This window comes from Miscanthus floridulus, chromosome 6 (assembly GCF_019320115.1).
Source record: "Miscanthus floridulus cultivar M001 chromosome 6, ASM1932011v1, whole genome shotgun sequence".
In the NCBI taxonomy this organism is placed as follows: Eukaryota; Viridiplantae; Streptophyta; class Magnoliopsida; order Poales; family Poaceae; genus Miscanthus; species Miscanthus floridulus.
In genome coordinates this window covers 144,090,121-144,105,568 of record NC_089585.1, presented here as the reverse complement: position 1 = coordinate 144,105,568, position 15,448 = coordinate 144,090,121, and the positions used below count along the sequence as shown (strand labels likewise).

The following is a 15,448-nucleotide window of genomic DNA, read 5'->3' as shown; positions in this document are numbered from 1 at the left end:
TGGCTTTCATGAAGCGTTTGTGAGTCTGATCATGAGGTGTGTTACTACTGTTTCCTTTTCCATCAAGGTGAATGGTGTGCCGACTCAAGTCTTCAGACCCACGCGTGGGATAAGACAGGGTGACCCCATTTCACCCTACCTCTTTTTGTTATGCTCGGAAGGTCTTTCATGCCTCCTAAAATCAATCGGTCCAATGCATCTTGCTAGGGGTGTTAGAGTTGGTGTTCACTCCCCCTGGATTTCACATCTTCTTTTTGCGGATGACAGTATCATATTTTCAGAAGCGTCGCAAAGAGGGGCCGAGAGATTGATGGAGATTCTGGATATCTATAACCGTGGCTCTGGACAGTTGGTGAATCGAGAGAAATCTGCAGTGTTTTTCAGTAAGAATTGTCCAGAGGAAATGAGAACAGTTGTGTGCGACACTCTGAACATACACAAAGTGGCGCTAGCTGAACGGTACCTTGGGCTACCGACCGAGGCGGGAAGGAGCCTGAGTGGCATTTTTGAATTTTTACCGGCTCAAATAAGAGGTAAAATTGATGGTTGGTGTAATCGGGATGCGAGCTGTGCAGGACGAGAGGTATTGCTCAAGTCGGTGGCACAAGCGGTACCGACGTATTCCATGAGCTGCTTCCTTCTCCCAATCAGTACATGTAACAAGATGAGATCCGCCATAGCAAATTATTGGTGGGGCAGTTCGGCAGACAGTCGCCGTATGCACTGGATGAAATGGGACAACCTGACGAAGCCAAAAAACAAAGGTGGAATGGGCTTTCGTGATCTAAGATGCTTCAACCTTGCTATGCTCGAGAAGCAGGGTTGGCGCCTCCTAACTCGGGCTGATTCTCTTTGTGCACGAGTGCTGAAGCGAGCAGCACTTGGCGTGCAATACTGGCTGGAAGGGAAGCCTTGCAGACCGGTTTGGTCAGAAGAGTGGTGGATGGTGTATCGACAGGAATTTGGACTGACAAATGGCTCTCTAACCATTTCGATGGGCGCCCGATCACGCCGATGGACGGGCAGGGACTGACGGAGGTCTCTGAACTGCTCACAGAATCTGGTGAGTGGAACGAGGTGTCGATTAGGGAGCACTTCTTCCCTATTGATGCTGAAGCTGTACTACGCCAACCGCGAGGACGGAATGGGCATGATTTCTGGGCCTGGGAGCCTGAGAGGTCGGGGATTTACTCTGTGCGTTCAGCATACAAACTGATGTACAGAAAGAAGTCTGAAGCCGCTGGGGATCATGCACCTAATTCCTCCTCTGATGGTCCATGGAAAATAATTTGGAGATTGCCGATTCCTCCGAAGGTTAAAGTCTTTTGGTGGCGAGTGATTCACGAAATTCTTACCGGCAAGACATATTCTCTGGAAACGGCATATTGAGCCGGTTCCTTTCTGTGAAGTGTGTGGTGCTCCAGAAGAATCAATCTGCCATGTTTTACTGGAATGCTCCATTGCTAATGAATTTTGGCATCAGGTAAGGGTGGGGATAGGAGTGAAAATCCCCAAACTGAACCCGCTAACTTGGGCAACGGACAGTATATCTGGAGTGTGCCCAGACAAGGATCTAGCAGTGTTTTTGTGCGGTATGTGGGCACTGTGGATGAGAAGAAACAGAAGGCGCCATGATGAACATTTGATCAGTTTGCAGCAAGCTGTAGCATGGGTGAAGGATACCGCGTTTGATCTCTGGAACTTGACCCATCAGTTGACGTCCAAGGGACCGGTGCAGGAGATGCAGAAGTGGAGGAACCCAGCACCGGGATGGCACAAGGTCAACACTGACGCTGCTTTCAACCGAATGGTTCTTGTGGTGCGTCGGCATGTGTTATTAGAGATCACCAAGGATTGTTCAGAGCAGCGCAAGCGCCGTGGTATGTCAGGGGTCTTGATGCCTGCACGATGGAAGCCATAGCTTGCAGGGATGGCCTGAACTTGGCCAGAAGAATTGGTGTGCAAAAGGTGATGCTTGAGACTGATTGCCTGGAGCTTATCAATTTGTGGAAGGACACGCAACGCTCCATCGTCGACCCGTTGCTGAAGGAAATAGATGCTATAAGACTTGCCTTTCATGATTTTTCTTTTTCTTATGTTAATAGATCTTGTAATAAGGTAGCGCATATTTTGGCGAAACAAGTTTCGGACACACACCGCATGGAGATGTGGCATGTAACTCCGGAGTGTGTCCGACCTAGTACTGTCTGAGGCTTCAGCCGGTTGATTTAATGAAAGGCAAGCAAGTCAAAAAAAAAACTTCCACACTAATTCCCATGCCTCTTCCCACGGAGTCGCCAAATACACCCTGCCAGTCCTTGTTCTGGCTTTGGAGATGGATGAATCGAAATGATTTCGGTATTTCATAAATGAAAAAAGTCTACATAACCTCCAACTATTTAGGGTGGACTACTTCAGCCCTCAAACTATAACATTAGATTTTCTACCCCATGAACTTTCTAAAACCGGCGGTTTTGACACAGTGACGGTGGTTTTGATACAGGGACGGTGGTTTTATCTTTTTATTTTTTTATTTATTTCGGTTGAATCTTTAAAAAATCATAGTAAATCACAGAAAAATCATAAAATAGAAAATCTAATTTTGTTGGACTCTACATGAGTAGATCTACACAACAAATATATAATATGGTATGTTTTAGTACAAAGTTTTTACTGTAGCTTTAGATCTATGCTTTTATATAATTAATTCATAGCTGTAGCTTTTATGGTTTAATTGTGGTGAAATTTTTATGGTGAACTAATTATTGTATGCTTGAATTGTAATAAAAATCTCATACTCATTGGATCATGTATAACTTAATCCAATGAGTATGAAATTTTTACTATAATTCAAGCATACAATAATTAGCCCACCATAAAAATTTCAGCACAATTGGATCATAGAAGTTGCAGCTATGAATTATGTCATTTAATTATAGAAAAGCATAAATCTAAATCTACAGTAAAAACTTTGTATTAAAGCATACCATATTATGTATTCACTGTGTAGGTCTACTCATGTGGAGTCCAACAAAATTAAAATTTCTATTTTATAATTTTTCTGTGATTTAATATAATTTTTTAAAGATTCAGCGAAAATAAAGAAAAAAACCACTATCACTGTAACAAAACCACCGCCTAAAACCGCTTGGGGAGGGGTTATTTGATAGATTTTGAAAAATTCAGAGGGTAGAAAATCCAATTTTATAGTTCGAGGGTGAAGTAGTTCACCCTTAAATAATTGGAGGGATTATATAGACTTTTTCCTTTCAGTCTAATGCTGTTGTCAGTCTCACTTATGCCCTTAGACTCTTCCGATGTGTCTAGTTCCGGATTGAGCTTTTCCTTGCCACAGGACGAGCATTCCATTTATATATAGTAGTATTCAATAGCTAAGGAAAATTAGAGTACAGTGTACAAAGTTTTTAAAAAAGATACATCATTAAACTTAAAAACTAAGAAGAACGAATCATCTCGTTCTATCTTGTACATTTATTTATTGCTCCTACATCTACTGTTTTTTTTCTTTCTCCCTCTTCATCCGCACTCCCTGCCGATCTAATCTACCGTCCTTCCTTGCCCACTTATGTCACCACCCACCATCTATTATAACGTCATCATTGCAGCCCGTCCTTCCCAAACCTTTGCATTCTTTTTTTCATTCTCTTCCTTTTTCTCACTATGTTATCCCACCACCACCGCTTTGATCACCATCTTGGTTGTAGGCGACCTCACTGTCCCACCTCCTACTATTGTCGCCTCCACCATGCTCATTGCCTAATGGCAATTTGGAGGGGGGACCTTTGCCCCATTGTCGACTCTTCCCATCCGGTTGTCTCTCGCCACCTCGCTCGCCACTCGACAAACTGCCACCACCATTGAGCCCCCTTCCTAAGCCTGGAGGACATTGGAGTCCCTGTCGCCTTCCCCATAAACCCAAACTTTTGCAGCTGTCACGGGGAAGACAGCGCACACACGCTGTCTAGTCCAATCACGCATTAAGGCGTGTCCCCGCATTGGCAACAACTTCAACGCAAGCGACAAATAAAGATTGAGTACATCTTCCATCCGTTTTTTTGAAACCCTATTCTTAGATAGAAAACATCCTACCTTTTTTTTTACTTTTGCTTTTTGTATCATCCATTTTCATATTGGATTGTCTCTGTCGTCACCCATGGTTTTTCCTCGCAAAGGATTTCCACATAGATCCTTTATATGCCTCCTACTTGTGTGTCAGCTTTCATTTTGTCATATGAGTTTCGGTTGCTATCTTGCTTGCTATTTGTGTCATTTATTGGAATTGTTTGGGTTAAATGACATGTTGTTGAGGGTCTGTTTAGATCTTTAGTCCTGGGTCTAAAGTTTAGTCACTAAAGTTTAGCCTAAGATGACTGTTGGATCCAGGTGCTAAAAGGTGAAAGAGGGAGGAGAGAGAAAGAGAGTAAGGCCCCGTTCGCTGGTCTGAAACTTGGCTGTGGCTGAAAAACACTGTTCTGGTTGAATTGTTATGAGAGAAAAACACTGTTGCGACTGGAAAAACAAAGCCGAATAAACCGAATATGGGGTAAGCCGAACAGAGCCTAAAAGCACTTTTAGCCCACCTTGAGAGGCAAATGGACTAAAGGTGCTAAAAATTAGTCCTCTCCTTTTAGCCCACCTGTTTTATCCCCCAAAGGCTAAAAGTAAGCAAAAAAAATGAAGGACTAAAGTTTAGCCTATGAGATACAAACAAACCTTGGGTTGACATATGAAGCGTATGTTGGGAAATTTAAGGCCCTGTTTGATTTTTCATGACTAAAATTTAGCTACTAAAATCAATGACTAAACTTTAGTCACCCTCATTTGGTTGTACCGACTAAAAGTGACTAAAGGTCATTAAAGCAGTTCAACAAATGCCAAACTACCCCTAATGAATGCGCAAATCAGGGTGGAAGACCGGCAATAATGAGGGGTTGTCCATGTCCACTGGTAAGCCTGGGCGTTCGGGTTACCCGATTTTTTCGGGTCGGGTAATTCGGGTAATTTAAAATTCGGGTAATAAAAATTGCTACCCGATATTACCCCCGAAAAAACACTACCCGCAAATTCGGGTACCCGATAATTCGGGTTCGGGTTCGGGTATTACCCGATATACCCAAATTTACAGAAAACAACAAACTACACTAAATTTCAGTAGCGATCTATACATAATTTCAGCAACAATTTGTATAGAATTTCAATAGCAATTTGTAGAGAATAATATATTACAGTCACTCATTCAAATAGAGAGAATTATATTCTAATAAAGTGATAAGTTAAATGGTTTAGCTAACAACACATGATGAATACAAAGACAAAACAAATCTTTGGGTAGTTCGGGTAGTTTGGGTACCGGGGGATATTACCCGAATTACCCAAACTAATTTCGGGTAATCAAAATCGCTATCCGAATTTGGGATCGGGTACCTCGGGTTCGGGTAATTCGGGTCCGGGTTCGGATAATTCGGGTACGGGTAATGGGTATCGGGTATTTTGCCCAGGCTTATCCACTGGGCACCTTAGCCCACTTTACCACCTCCTTGGGGTACTAATGTGACTAAACTACTTTAACCTCTTTTTAGTCAGTTTGTTTGTCAGTAGCTAAAGTGACTAGAGGTGAACCAAACAGACCCTAAATCTACCTATAGGGGCATGTGCTCCCACCCCCATGGCCCTGAGGACAAAAAAAAAAAAAACAGTCTATTTGACGATATAGAATGACACGTAAATTTGTAGCCACGAATGTTTTGAATCGGCTCCAGCTCTATGAATTTTGTGCTTGTGGTGGCTTTCACAGTTATGCAAAACTTCCACAGTGTGAAACTAAAACATTTTGCGGAGCCGTTCGCTATTATTGCTAACTTTTAGCTCCCATTTGTTCTGCTATTCCCCTATGTTGCACCCACCAAATTTGAGCAAAATCAAGCAACAGTCCACGCCGGAGCATAAGAATTGTTCTCCCTTGAAGTCCAAATTGGTTAGATGGTAAGTGGACAACTTTTAGGTCATGGTGCAAATTGGAGTTTTACTTGGACAAAACACTAGAGTCAATTCACTTGACAGATTTACCCAGTATTCAGGTGATCATGTCACCAACACACAACAGGCAGTGTTTGGAATTGAAGTTACGACTGGAAATCATGTCGCCAAGACGTGTATTCAGTTCCAAGTGTTAACAGTCAGTTTTCAATAGCGTTGTTCCGGTGCAATGGAACACGAGTAGTCAACTACAAACAACGGTTTTCTCGGTCTTAACTCTTGAACAAAAGAACAGGTGAGCAACTCACCAGCAACACAAGTCGCAAGACAATTTCGCAGCATCCATGACATGATATTACGATGATATGATCCATATTGCTCGATCAAAACCAACTTACAAATGAGGAAAAATGCATCCTAAAACAAACTAGAACTGTTTTGGTCATGTAATCCGCCATCGTCAGTTCCTCCAGGACAGGAGGTGCACCTTGACGTCGCACGACCTGGACACCACCTTGGCGTCGGCGGCGAGCCTGTCGACCGCCACGGTGCAGTACAACCGCACCAGCACTGCCCACGTCCTGACCTTGCCGAGCTGCAGGCGCACGGGCACCTCGACGTCCACGTCGAACGGCACCGATCGGAGCCGCTCCGCCGCGGCCATCTGCCCCCGCACGCGCTGCGAGAACCGTATCCCGGACCCCTTCGCCTTGGCCACGAACACCGTCACGTTCCGGGGCCCCTGGTAGAACGCCGGCCACGCGCCGTCGGCCAGGAGCACGCCGTCGTAGGACACGGAGACGCGGCTCCGGCCTCCCTCGTATCGCACGCCGATCCTGCCGTTGGGGTTGTCGGCGCGCACGGTCGCGTCGAACCCCGGCGAGAACACGCCGGCGGAGGAGGCGTTGCCGAGCTCGGCGAGGCCGGACACGGCGAGCGCCTGGACCGTGTACGCCGGCTGCTTCGGCCTGAGGACCAGGTACGCGATGCCGGCGAGGGCCGCGGCGAGGACGGCGAGCGCGACGGCCCCCGCGAGCAGGCACGCGCAGACGCGGCCGCAGGAGCGGCCGCGGCGGCGCTTGGCGCGGCGGGTGTAGTGGTCGAAGAGGCGCGCGTTCTCGGGCGGCGGGACGCGGAAGACCTTGTCCTTGGGCACCTGCACCACGTACGTGCCCGGCTGCTGCTGCTGCTGCGGGACGGGCTTCTCGAAGTGGAAGCTGTAGAGCGGGCTGGAGGAGGGGTCGGACACGGACTGGTTCATCTCGCCGGAGAAGTCGGAGCTGGAGGACGCCGCCGGGTGGACACGGCCGTGCCCGTGCCCGTGCCCATTCCCGTGCATCATCGGCTGCTCCTCGAGGCGCTCCTCCGAATCAATCTGCATGCAAATGCACCCGCGCGCGGGGTTATAATGAGGCCATATTGATGATTTACTCAACGGTGTAAATCCTACGATACAGCCTAATTATCCTTCCTGGGTGTGAAACTGTGAATCGTTTTCTTTTTAAAGAAAAAAGGATTTAAAGCATGGTTTTATATAATAAAGAGAATTTGGAATGCCATGTGCTGGTTCCAACAATTAATCTAGCACGGTGTGCTTTTGGAAGCCACTCGAATACATACGTCCCCCTGGCTCCCTGCAGATTGCACTCCCAATTGATAGTTTCAGTCCCAGGATAAACTCTCCGAAAAGGAAATGGAAATTAATCGTTTCAGTCCCAGGATACTCTCTCCCAAAAAGGAATTGGAGAGTAGAAGCCCGGATAAGATAAACTATCGGAAATGAACAGTTAGAAGATACTTTTACACGTCACAACTCACAAGAACCACCAACTGCTACAGATCCAAACCGACATAGTCAGCATTGGATCAGAAAACCGGCATTCCGAAGCACCTAGGACATCATTGACGACGAAGCTGGCAGCTCTTGCCTGTCGCCGTCGACAAAATATGGTGCGAGAGGCTACAAACTGATGTGCGCGACGACAAAACCTTGGCTCACCACGCGCAAACGAACGCAGAGGGCAAATCAATCCAAAGATGAGAGCGAAGGAGACGTGTACCTTGCCCGGCTGACTGCTAGTGCTCGGCGTTGCCGATGGCTCTTCTCGAGGCTGTCCGGTGTGGTGTCTTGGGGATTCAGAGTGGCGCGCGCGGGCGGCCTCGACGCGAGAAGCGGCGGACGTGCGAGGAGGCAAAGCTGATGGATAGCTGGGGCTGAGCTGCTGAGCTGGCGCGGACGGGAAGACGAAGACGGGTCACGGGAGAGGCGGCAAGGTCTGGGGGCGGAGGGCCCGGGATTTATACGATGCGCGGGCACGGGCACGGGCACGGGGGCCCAGGCGACGCGATCGCCGACCGATCGGGTGCGGTGCGTTCCAGGGAAAGAAGAGTTGGAACCGTGTCGTGCGCGGCGACAGGTTTAAGGAAAACGAAGGAACCGGGCATTGACTCATCTGGGAGCTATCGGCACTGGGCTGGGTGCACGTGCACGCACGGCAGGCCACGCGTGTTCACAAGTCACACACAGCCATCGTCCAGTCGAGCCCCGGGCCCCGACCCCTCGATCCGTGCTCTCGTGCCATGGCAGGCTTATCCGTTTCACGGTAACGCGGCTTCCTCCTCGAGCTAGACGACAGGCCTACTAGTAGTAACTGAATAGCTTCACAGTGAAGGTATACCCACGGTAGCATACCAATCTGCAAGCTCACAAGCTGTAGCCTGCTCGTTGGCAAGCGTTTCGGGCGGCGGCGGCTGGCCACGGCCAGCTGCTACACAGCTCAGAACGCGCCTGACAGTGGACCACGCGGGTCAAGGATCAGACTGCTACACCTAACCAAGTGATGTGCTGGCTTCGTTTATGATTATTATGATTGCAGTCAAATATTCCTGCTACGAAGTGTTCAGGTCAGGTGCCCAGGAATGTTCGCACCAGCGGCCAAGGCCGCGAGTAATGCGCCCCACGCTCGCGCGGCCAGCAGCCGGCGAGGCCTGCGCCCGTGCGTCGGCATCGGCACGTTTCGTCGTGCTGGTCCACGATGCCAACCCGGAGATAAACCAGTTCATTATGTCAAGATAATTGGCCAAGCAATCATATATAGATGCAGCAGATAGTATTAGTATCATGGACCCTCACATTTTTCATCTTGTTCTGCACTCAAATGCCGTAACTTGCAGGTAACTGAAATCATTGCTTAAGCAGTGGTATTGTGTGGATTCAATGGTGAATGTGACAAAATAGACCGACCAATAGATGATCTCTAGATCGATCGTGTGCACATTCTGGTAACAAAAGCATGAACCATCAAAACATAATGTCACAAATTGTGCCACGGCTGAATACAGTACAAAATAATGTGTAGGAAATAACAGGACAGGATACATGAAATGGAGAACAAAATTCAGAGATGACAGATGCGAAACAGGTAGCCCCTGATCTGGACGACCTCCCTGCTGACTGCTGCAGTGCTGCTGCGTGATCAGTATCAGTGTATCCCCAATAGCTGCCCAGGAGTACAAGGAATAGGTCACAAAGCAAGACATGACACTCTCAATGATAACATGGCATCTCCTCTGTGGAAAATGCCCACTACTCCGTTCTTTTAGAACATACTATGCTTTTTCTAAAAAAAACTAAAGATCATGCCTTCATGCACAAGTACAATGCATAGTCTGCAAACAATTTTTCCATGGCTGATTTATATATTACTGTCTTCCCAGCTACAAGAACAATAATAACATGGTCCAATTAGTATCTAATTGGAAATGCTTCAAGTGCAACCATCGAGTACAACTGAATTACAACGCAACCACTTAGTCATCATGCAGGGCATTCTCTTGCTAATTGCTCTAATGCAGTGGACACTTAATAAGTACAGAGACATCTACCGCAACTAACCCAGCTAAGCATTTCAATCCAATGGAAGAATATTAGAGGTGTTGTGACTGCAAAAGGAAGGGGGAAAGTTCTAACAGCATTTCCGAAGAACTGCAGAGATGCGCTATATGCACAGTTGCACTCATGATCAAAACAGCATACGAAAGGCGGATACTATGAGATGAAAAAGAAATTGAGGAGTGCCTTGTAGAAATATGTATAGGACTTGCTCTTAACATAGCTTGTGTGAGGTAAAAACATAGCAAATATCTTACACTGCTAACTTGAGGGGGGGATACACCAGTTCAAATTATAGGAATCCGGGAGGGCAGGGTTTTCTTCACAAATTATGCAATAAATGCAGCTGATTCCTGTTGTCAAGCTAACTAGGACTGCACACAATTATTTTACCTGTTGACAAACTTGATTGTGAAGTGCAATAACAAGAGAACATTTCTCTAGAAGAATACCACAGAGCATGGCCAAGAAAGTTAGAGCACGAGACAGAATAGTCACTCCAAATTTACATGTCACATAAAGATGATCAGAACTGTTGAAAACTGAACTCTTTTTTTTTTCAACACTCATTTGTTGGCTTCATTGAGGAAACGATACTTTTCAGGCAGGGACTTTGCATCATGCTGATATTCCTTCCTCGAGAAAAGTGATATAAGCATGGAAGTAGTGGAAGCCTCAAGTGAGAAGTTCTTCTCATCAAGTTTGGAGAGGTAAGCCCCAGCCCTGCGTGTGTCACCTCTATGCAACAACCACCTAACTAAAGCATTTAGCATTCGTGAGTTTGGAGCAGTACCACTATTTTCCATTGCTGAAAACAGACCATCAAACTCCTCTAGGGACCCTTCTTCTATGAGAGTTTCTGCTATTAAGCAGTAGGTCACAATACTTGGAGCCAGACCATTAGCAGGGATAGCAGCAAACAAATCCATGGCATCTTCCTTTCTGCCAACTTTGAACAAAGCATCAATCATGATGTTGAAAGTAATAATGTCAAGTTGAAGATCCTTAGAACACAGGCTCTGAAACATTTTGAATGCTTCATCAACACAATTATTTTTGCAAAGCCCATTTAGAATTATGCTGTATGTGCAAATGGACCACTGTTATCCACTTTTAATCATATTGAGGTACAGTTCCTTTGCTTCAGAAAATCTCCCCGTCCGAAACAAACCATGTAGTATAGTACTGTAAATCACAACTCCAGGCGTAACTCCTTTCCTCAACATTTCTTGGAAAAGACAGTATGTATTGTCTATCCTGCCAGCTTTACAGTAGCCATGAAGCAATGTATTATAGGAAACGATGTTAGGTTTCAAGCCAACTGAGACCATGCCGTCAAGTATCTTCACTGCTTCATCCATTCTACCAACTAAGCAGTGGCCATCTATTAATGTATTGTATGAGATAACATCAGGCCTTAGATCCACACATACCATCGAGTCAAAAAGCCTCCGGGCTTCCATGACCCGCCCTTCTCTGCATAAGTTACACAATATTGTGTTTGAAGAACACGATGTTAGGACGAATCCCTTGATTCAACATTTCAAAAAGCAATTCCTCAACCTTCTCCCATTTGTCAACAGAGCAGAGTCCATAAACAAGGGAGCTAAAAACAACATTGCCAGGAGTCACCCCTTCATTGATCATCTGATTGAATTGGAGCACAGCATCATCCACTCTTCCTAACTTGCAAAGTGCATCTATTAATGCTCCATAACTGATGACATTAGGACTCAATCCTTGGTGCCTCATTTTGATAAATATATGCATCGCCTCATCTATCATTCCCTCTTTAGCATATGCACAGAACACAGTGTTGAAGATGTGATGATTAGGTGAAATACCATTAGCTGCCATCAAATTCAGGAGACCATGCATTTCAGAAAGAGCTCCTTTGGTACCATATCCATGAAGCATAATGCCATAGATAGTTATATCAGGTTTTATGCCCTTCCTAATCATAGAATCAAAAAGCTTTCAAGCTTCGCTGCAATTTCCATTCTTGCATAGATAGTCTAGAAGTAAACCATAAGTAAAAACATCTGGCTCAAGACTAGGTGCAGACATTTCTTTGAACCTTCGAACCGCCTCTTCCCACTGTCCTGTAGAGAGGTATCCATGGATCAGACAAGTGTATGTCACATTGTCTGGCTTAACACCTTTATCAATCATCTGTTGGAAGAGACCCTCAGCCCTGTCAACTGCTTCAGCTTTGCACAGGCCATCAATTACTGTGTTGTATGTCACAACGTCCGGTGAAACACCTGCATTTCAAAAAACAGGCTGTAAGCTTTATCCACCTGACCATCACTAAAGAAACCGTTGATGACGGTGTTGTGTGACACCACATTTGGTGAGCAGCTACTACCTTGACCATCAGGCATCATGTGGAGCAGCTCAAGTGCCTCATCAGTTCTCTTTTCATTGCAGAAACCCTTAAGGAGTGTGTTGTATGAAACTACATCCGATGTGAGCCCAAACTCTGGCATTCTTCGGAGCAATAGGTCCATGGCCTCACCCACCCTCTTGTCGTCACAGAGGCCCTTGAGCAGTTGATTGATGACTATGTCATTCCCCCTCCAGCTCGTCTTCAGGATGAGGCCAAAGGTGGCGAAGCCATTCTCCAGGCGGCCCATGCGACAGAAGCAGCCTATGAGGATACTGTAGGTGTAAAGGTCAGGAGCCACCTCGATGGAGCAGTCACGTACCATCCGGTTGAAGAGGGAGACGATGAGCCCTGACTCTGAGGTGGAGGAGCGCCGGCCCGAGGCACGGGACACAGCGGTGAGGAACTGGTTGAAGGCGGTAACCGAGGCGGCCCTGGCGTAGGGAAGCAATTCATCGAACAGCTTGAGCGCGTCGTCGAGGCGGAGGCTTCCCGAGCGGGCGCGGCCGGCGATGACGCGCTCCAGCTCCAAGCATCGGTCGCGCGCGGCGCCCACGCGGCGGCGCATGCCGACGGAGCGCGGCTGATGGGGCTAATAGCCCGGCGAGGAGAGGCACGGGGCGGGCGAGCGGCGCTGGCGCTGCGTCCGCCTCCGGATCAGTGAAGCGAGCAGAGCACTCACGTGAGCTGGTCGGAGCGGCGTGTGCCGTGTCCTGGTCCTTGGCTGTGTGAGAGTATGAGCTGGTGGGCGGCGGTGGGCGTAGGTTCTGCACTGCTGCTGGGATCTCGCCTCCGGCCTATTCGGATCAGCACCTGCTGCAGTTGCGGTCTTCTTTGTTCCCCCCCCCCCCCCCCCTATATATCACCTGCAGTTGCGGATCTCGCCTTGGACCTGTTCCGATAATCAATTCTGTTGTTTTCTCTACTAATATTTCTTGGCTGCTCTGGATGAAGTCAGTAACAAATAGCCTCCCGCGTGTTAAGCCACTGAGACTTTGTATGTCTCTGTGGGCTTATAAGCCTTCTATTGGAGTGTGTTCTATGTTGCTGTCCGCCTGTCCCTGTTCATCCTCTGCAGAGAGAAAAATATTTGCTAGGAAAATATTTTCATCCAAGTGTGTTCTTTTTGTAGCAGATGATCAGGCATGGGCAGGAGACGTGGCTTGGAAGATGCGCACAATGCTCCCACCAGTTCAGACTTCAAGTTCAGTATTCAGTTGGATATTTACAGTTCAGAATTCAGAGTTCAGCCTTATTCGTTTGATCATTTTTGCCATCTCGAATTCACTTGTTGCTGCTTGTCAATCGCAAATTCAACACTACCGTTAATCATCGATTGCGTGCATGGCATTCACTTTCAGTTTACAAATCTTCAGCTTTCAAAAAAAAAGTTCATTTTGCATGTTAAATTAGAGGAGGGTGATCAAATCGGTATTATTAAAACATCGTGTTATAGACCCAGCATGGTGATGCACACACAGAAATCTAAGGTTCTATTTAACTTCAAAGCACCGACATTGTTAGACCCTTCGGCTGTCATTGCTATTGTCACCACGGTCATCTCCCCTCTCCACTGCGCGCACGGTCAGTTAGTTGGGAGGAGGCGAGCAGGAAGGGCCGGCCCGCGAGCAATGTGTGGGATTGCCAAATTGCGAGCCCAAAAGGCCCAAGTGACCAAACAGAGCAACAACAAGCGCGCTGCGCTGTGCCTGTGTGGTGCGGCGCTTTAGTTTAGTCCCAGCTCGGTAGCTTTGAGCGAGCGGCGACGGAGGAAGGCTATAAAAGGGGACCCAGGGTACCTTGGCAACTCATACCTTTCTCGGCCTTTTGGCTAAGATCAAGTGTAGTATCTGTTCTTATCAGTTTAATATCTGATATGTGGGCCATGTGCCCATTTTGATATTAAATTTATTTTTTGTGGGGGAGGGTCCATCACAGTGGCTTGCCACTGGGGCCCTCGCGTGTCGCTCGGGCGTTGCACTATAGCCCGAGCCTGGCGCACCCCAACCAATTCTGAAATAAATTTTTATTGGGCTTTGGCTTAGGCCCATGTTTTAGCATTTGGAAGCCGAGCATTTGTTAACGAAGTGTGTTGTTGGCTCTTAAGATAAAAGAAGAAACAAAAAAAAAGTGTGAAGGATTTCTCAGATTTAAGAAACGTAAAATAATAAATAAATCACATGCATTTTATGATTTTAACACACAGAAAACTTTTCACAGGTGTGCCACACTTTTACATTTCTCGGGTACTACTACTACTGAATAGAGGATGTTATGGGCACACCGCTAATGAAGCCATTTCTTCTCTGTGTGTAGCCAAAGAAGAGGATATCCTCTTTTTTTTTTTTTTTTTTTTGACCTGACCCATTGGTCTTCAGACCAGATCCATACCATAGCTACAAACGCTTTTGAGTCGTTGGAGACTGGCCAGATCGCCTTCTTGAGGCTCTCTAGGCTTATCGGACGTCAATCCCAATTTTGGTTTAAATAGTACATCCCAATAAAGGACACGACCATACTTGTTCAACGGCAACTAGAAAATAACCTATTCTATTGATCGAAGGAATGGTGCACTTCGGGGATGCGGCTTCCTCTACGGAAACAACGTTCCGAATCCTAATCTACGCATAAATCAAATCTCTGTTCTGTTGGATTCAAGATTAGAACCTGATTAGTTAATGTATATGAACAAGAGGCCACCATTTGCTTCATCAACGGACTCAGGTTTACAAGACAACAATGGAATCCAGACGTAGTAGGTGCTGGACTCTGATTAGTTCATCGATGGAATGCATCCGTTATGAGTTTTCTACAAGAATACTTAAAATAGATCAGAATACTTACACATATACTAGATGCCCATCGGGTAGAACCAACTTGGTGGAGCAGCAGCAGCAGCAAACAACATTGCATTGCCTGCACAAGTGCAGCAGTGTCCTGTCACAGAAAAAGGGGTGCAAGAGTGCCGAAGATATACAACAGTAAGAACAATATCATCCTCCTTATTGGGCCACTGCGAGCTGTTTTTTTAGCGTGTGTGTTTTCAGTGTGGGGGTGTAGGTGTTCTGCATTGTATTAAAGCCCTTCAGGGCTCCTTTTTGGATAATTGCGTTGTGTCAACTCTACTGCTTGTATGCCAAAAAAAAACACATTTGGGACAGTTATTACAAACA

At 46.5% G+C, this 15,448-nt stretch overlaps 1 protein-coding gene, 1 non-coding gene and 1 pseudogene across 3 annotated transcripts; 1 reads left to right on the top strand and 2 right to left on the bottom strand.

The window, feature by feature from the left end:
* Positions 1-6,352: 6,352 nt before the first annotated feature.
* On the bottom strand, positions 6,353-8,253 carry LOC136460054 (NDR1/HIN1-like protein 13). Of its 2 annotated transcripts, XM_066459891.1 has the most exons (2): positions 8,058-8,253; positions 6,353-7,372 (listed from the first exon to the last, which is right to left on the bottom strand). In XM_066459891.1, exon 2 carries the CDS (start codon positions 7,337-7,339, stop codon positions 6,458-6,460), a length of 882 nt encoding a protein of 293 aa, XP_066315988.1. In that variant the 5' UTR covers positions 7,340-7,372; positions 8,058-8,253; the 3' UTR covers positions 6,353-6,457. The 2 variants fall into 2 exon arrangements, with proteins under 2 accessions (XP_066315988.1, XP_066315987.1); XM_066459890.1 differs by lacking the exon at positions 8,058-8,253 and having other exon boundaries at positions 6,353-7,378.
* Positions 8,254-10,076: 1,823 nt separating this feature from the next.
* On the bottom strand, positions 10,077-13,089 carry LOC136460053 (protein Rf1, mitochondrial-like; annotated as a pseudogene).
* Positions 13,090-14,085: 996 nt separating this feature from the next.
* LOC136462169 (U2 spliceosomal RNA) lies at positions 14,086-14,282 on the top strand. The gene has a single exon (XR_010760687.1). It is a non-coding gene; the product is annotated as a U2 spliceosomal RNA (small nuclear RNA).
* Positions 14,283-15,448: the final 1,166 nt, after the last annotated feature.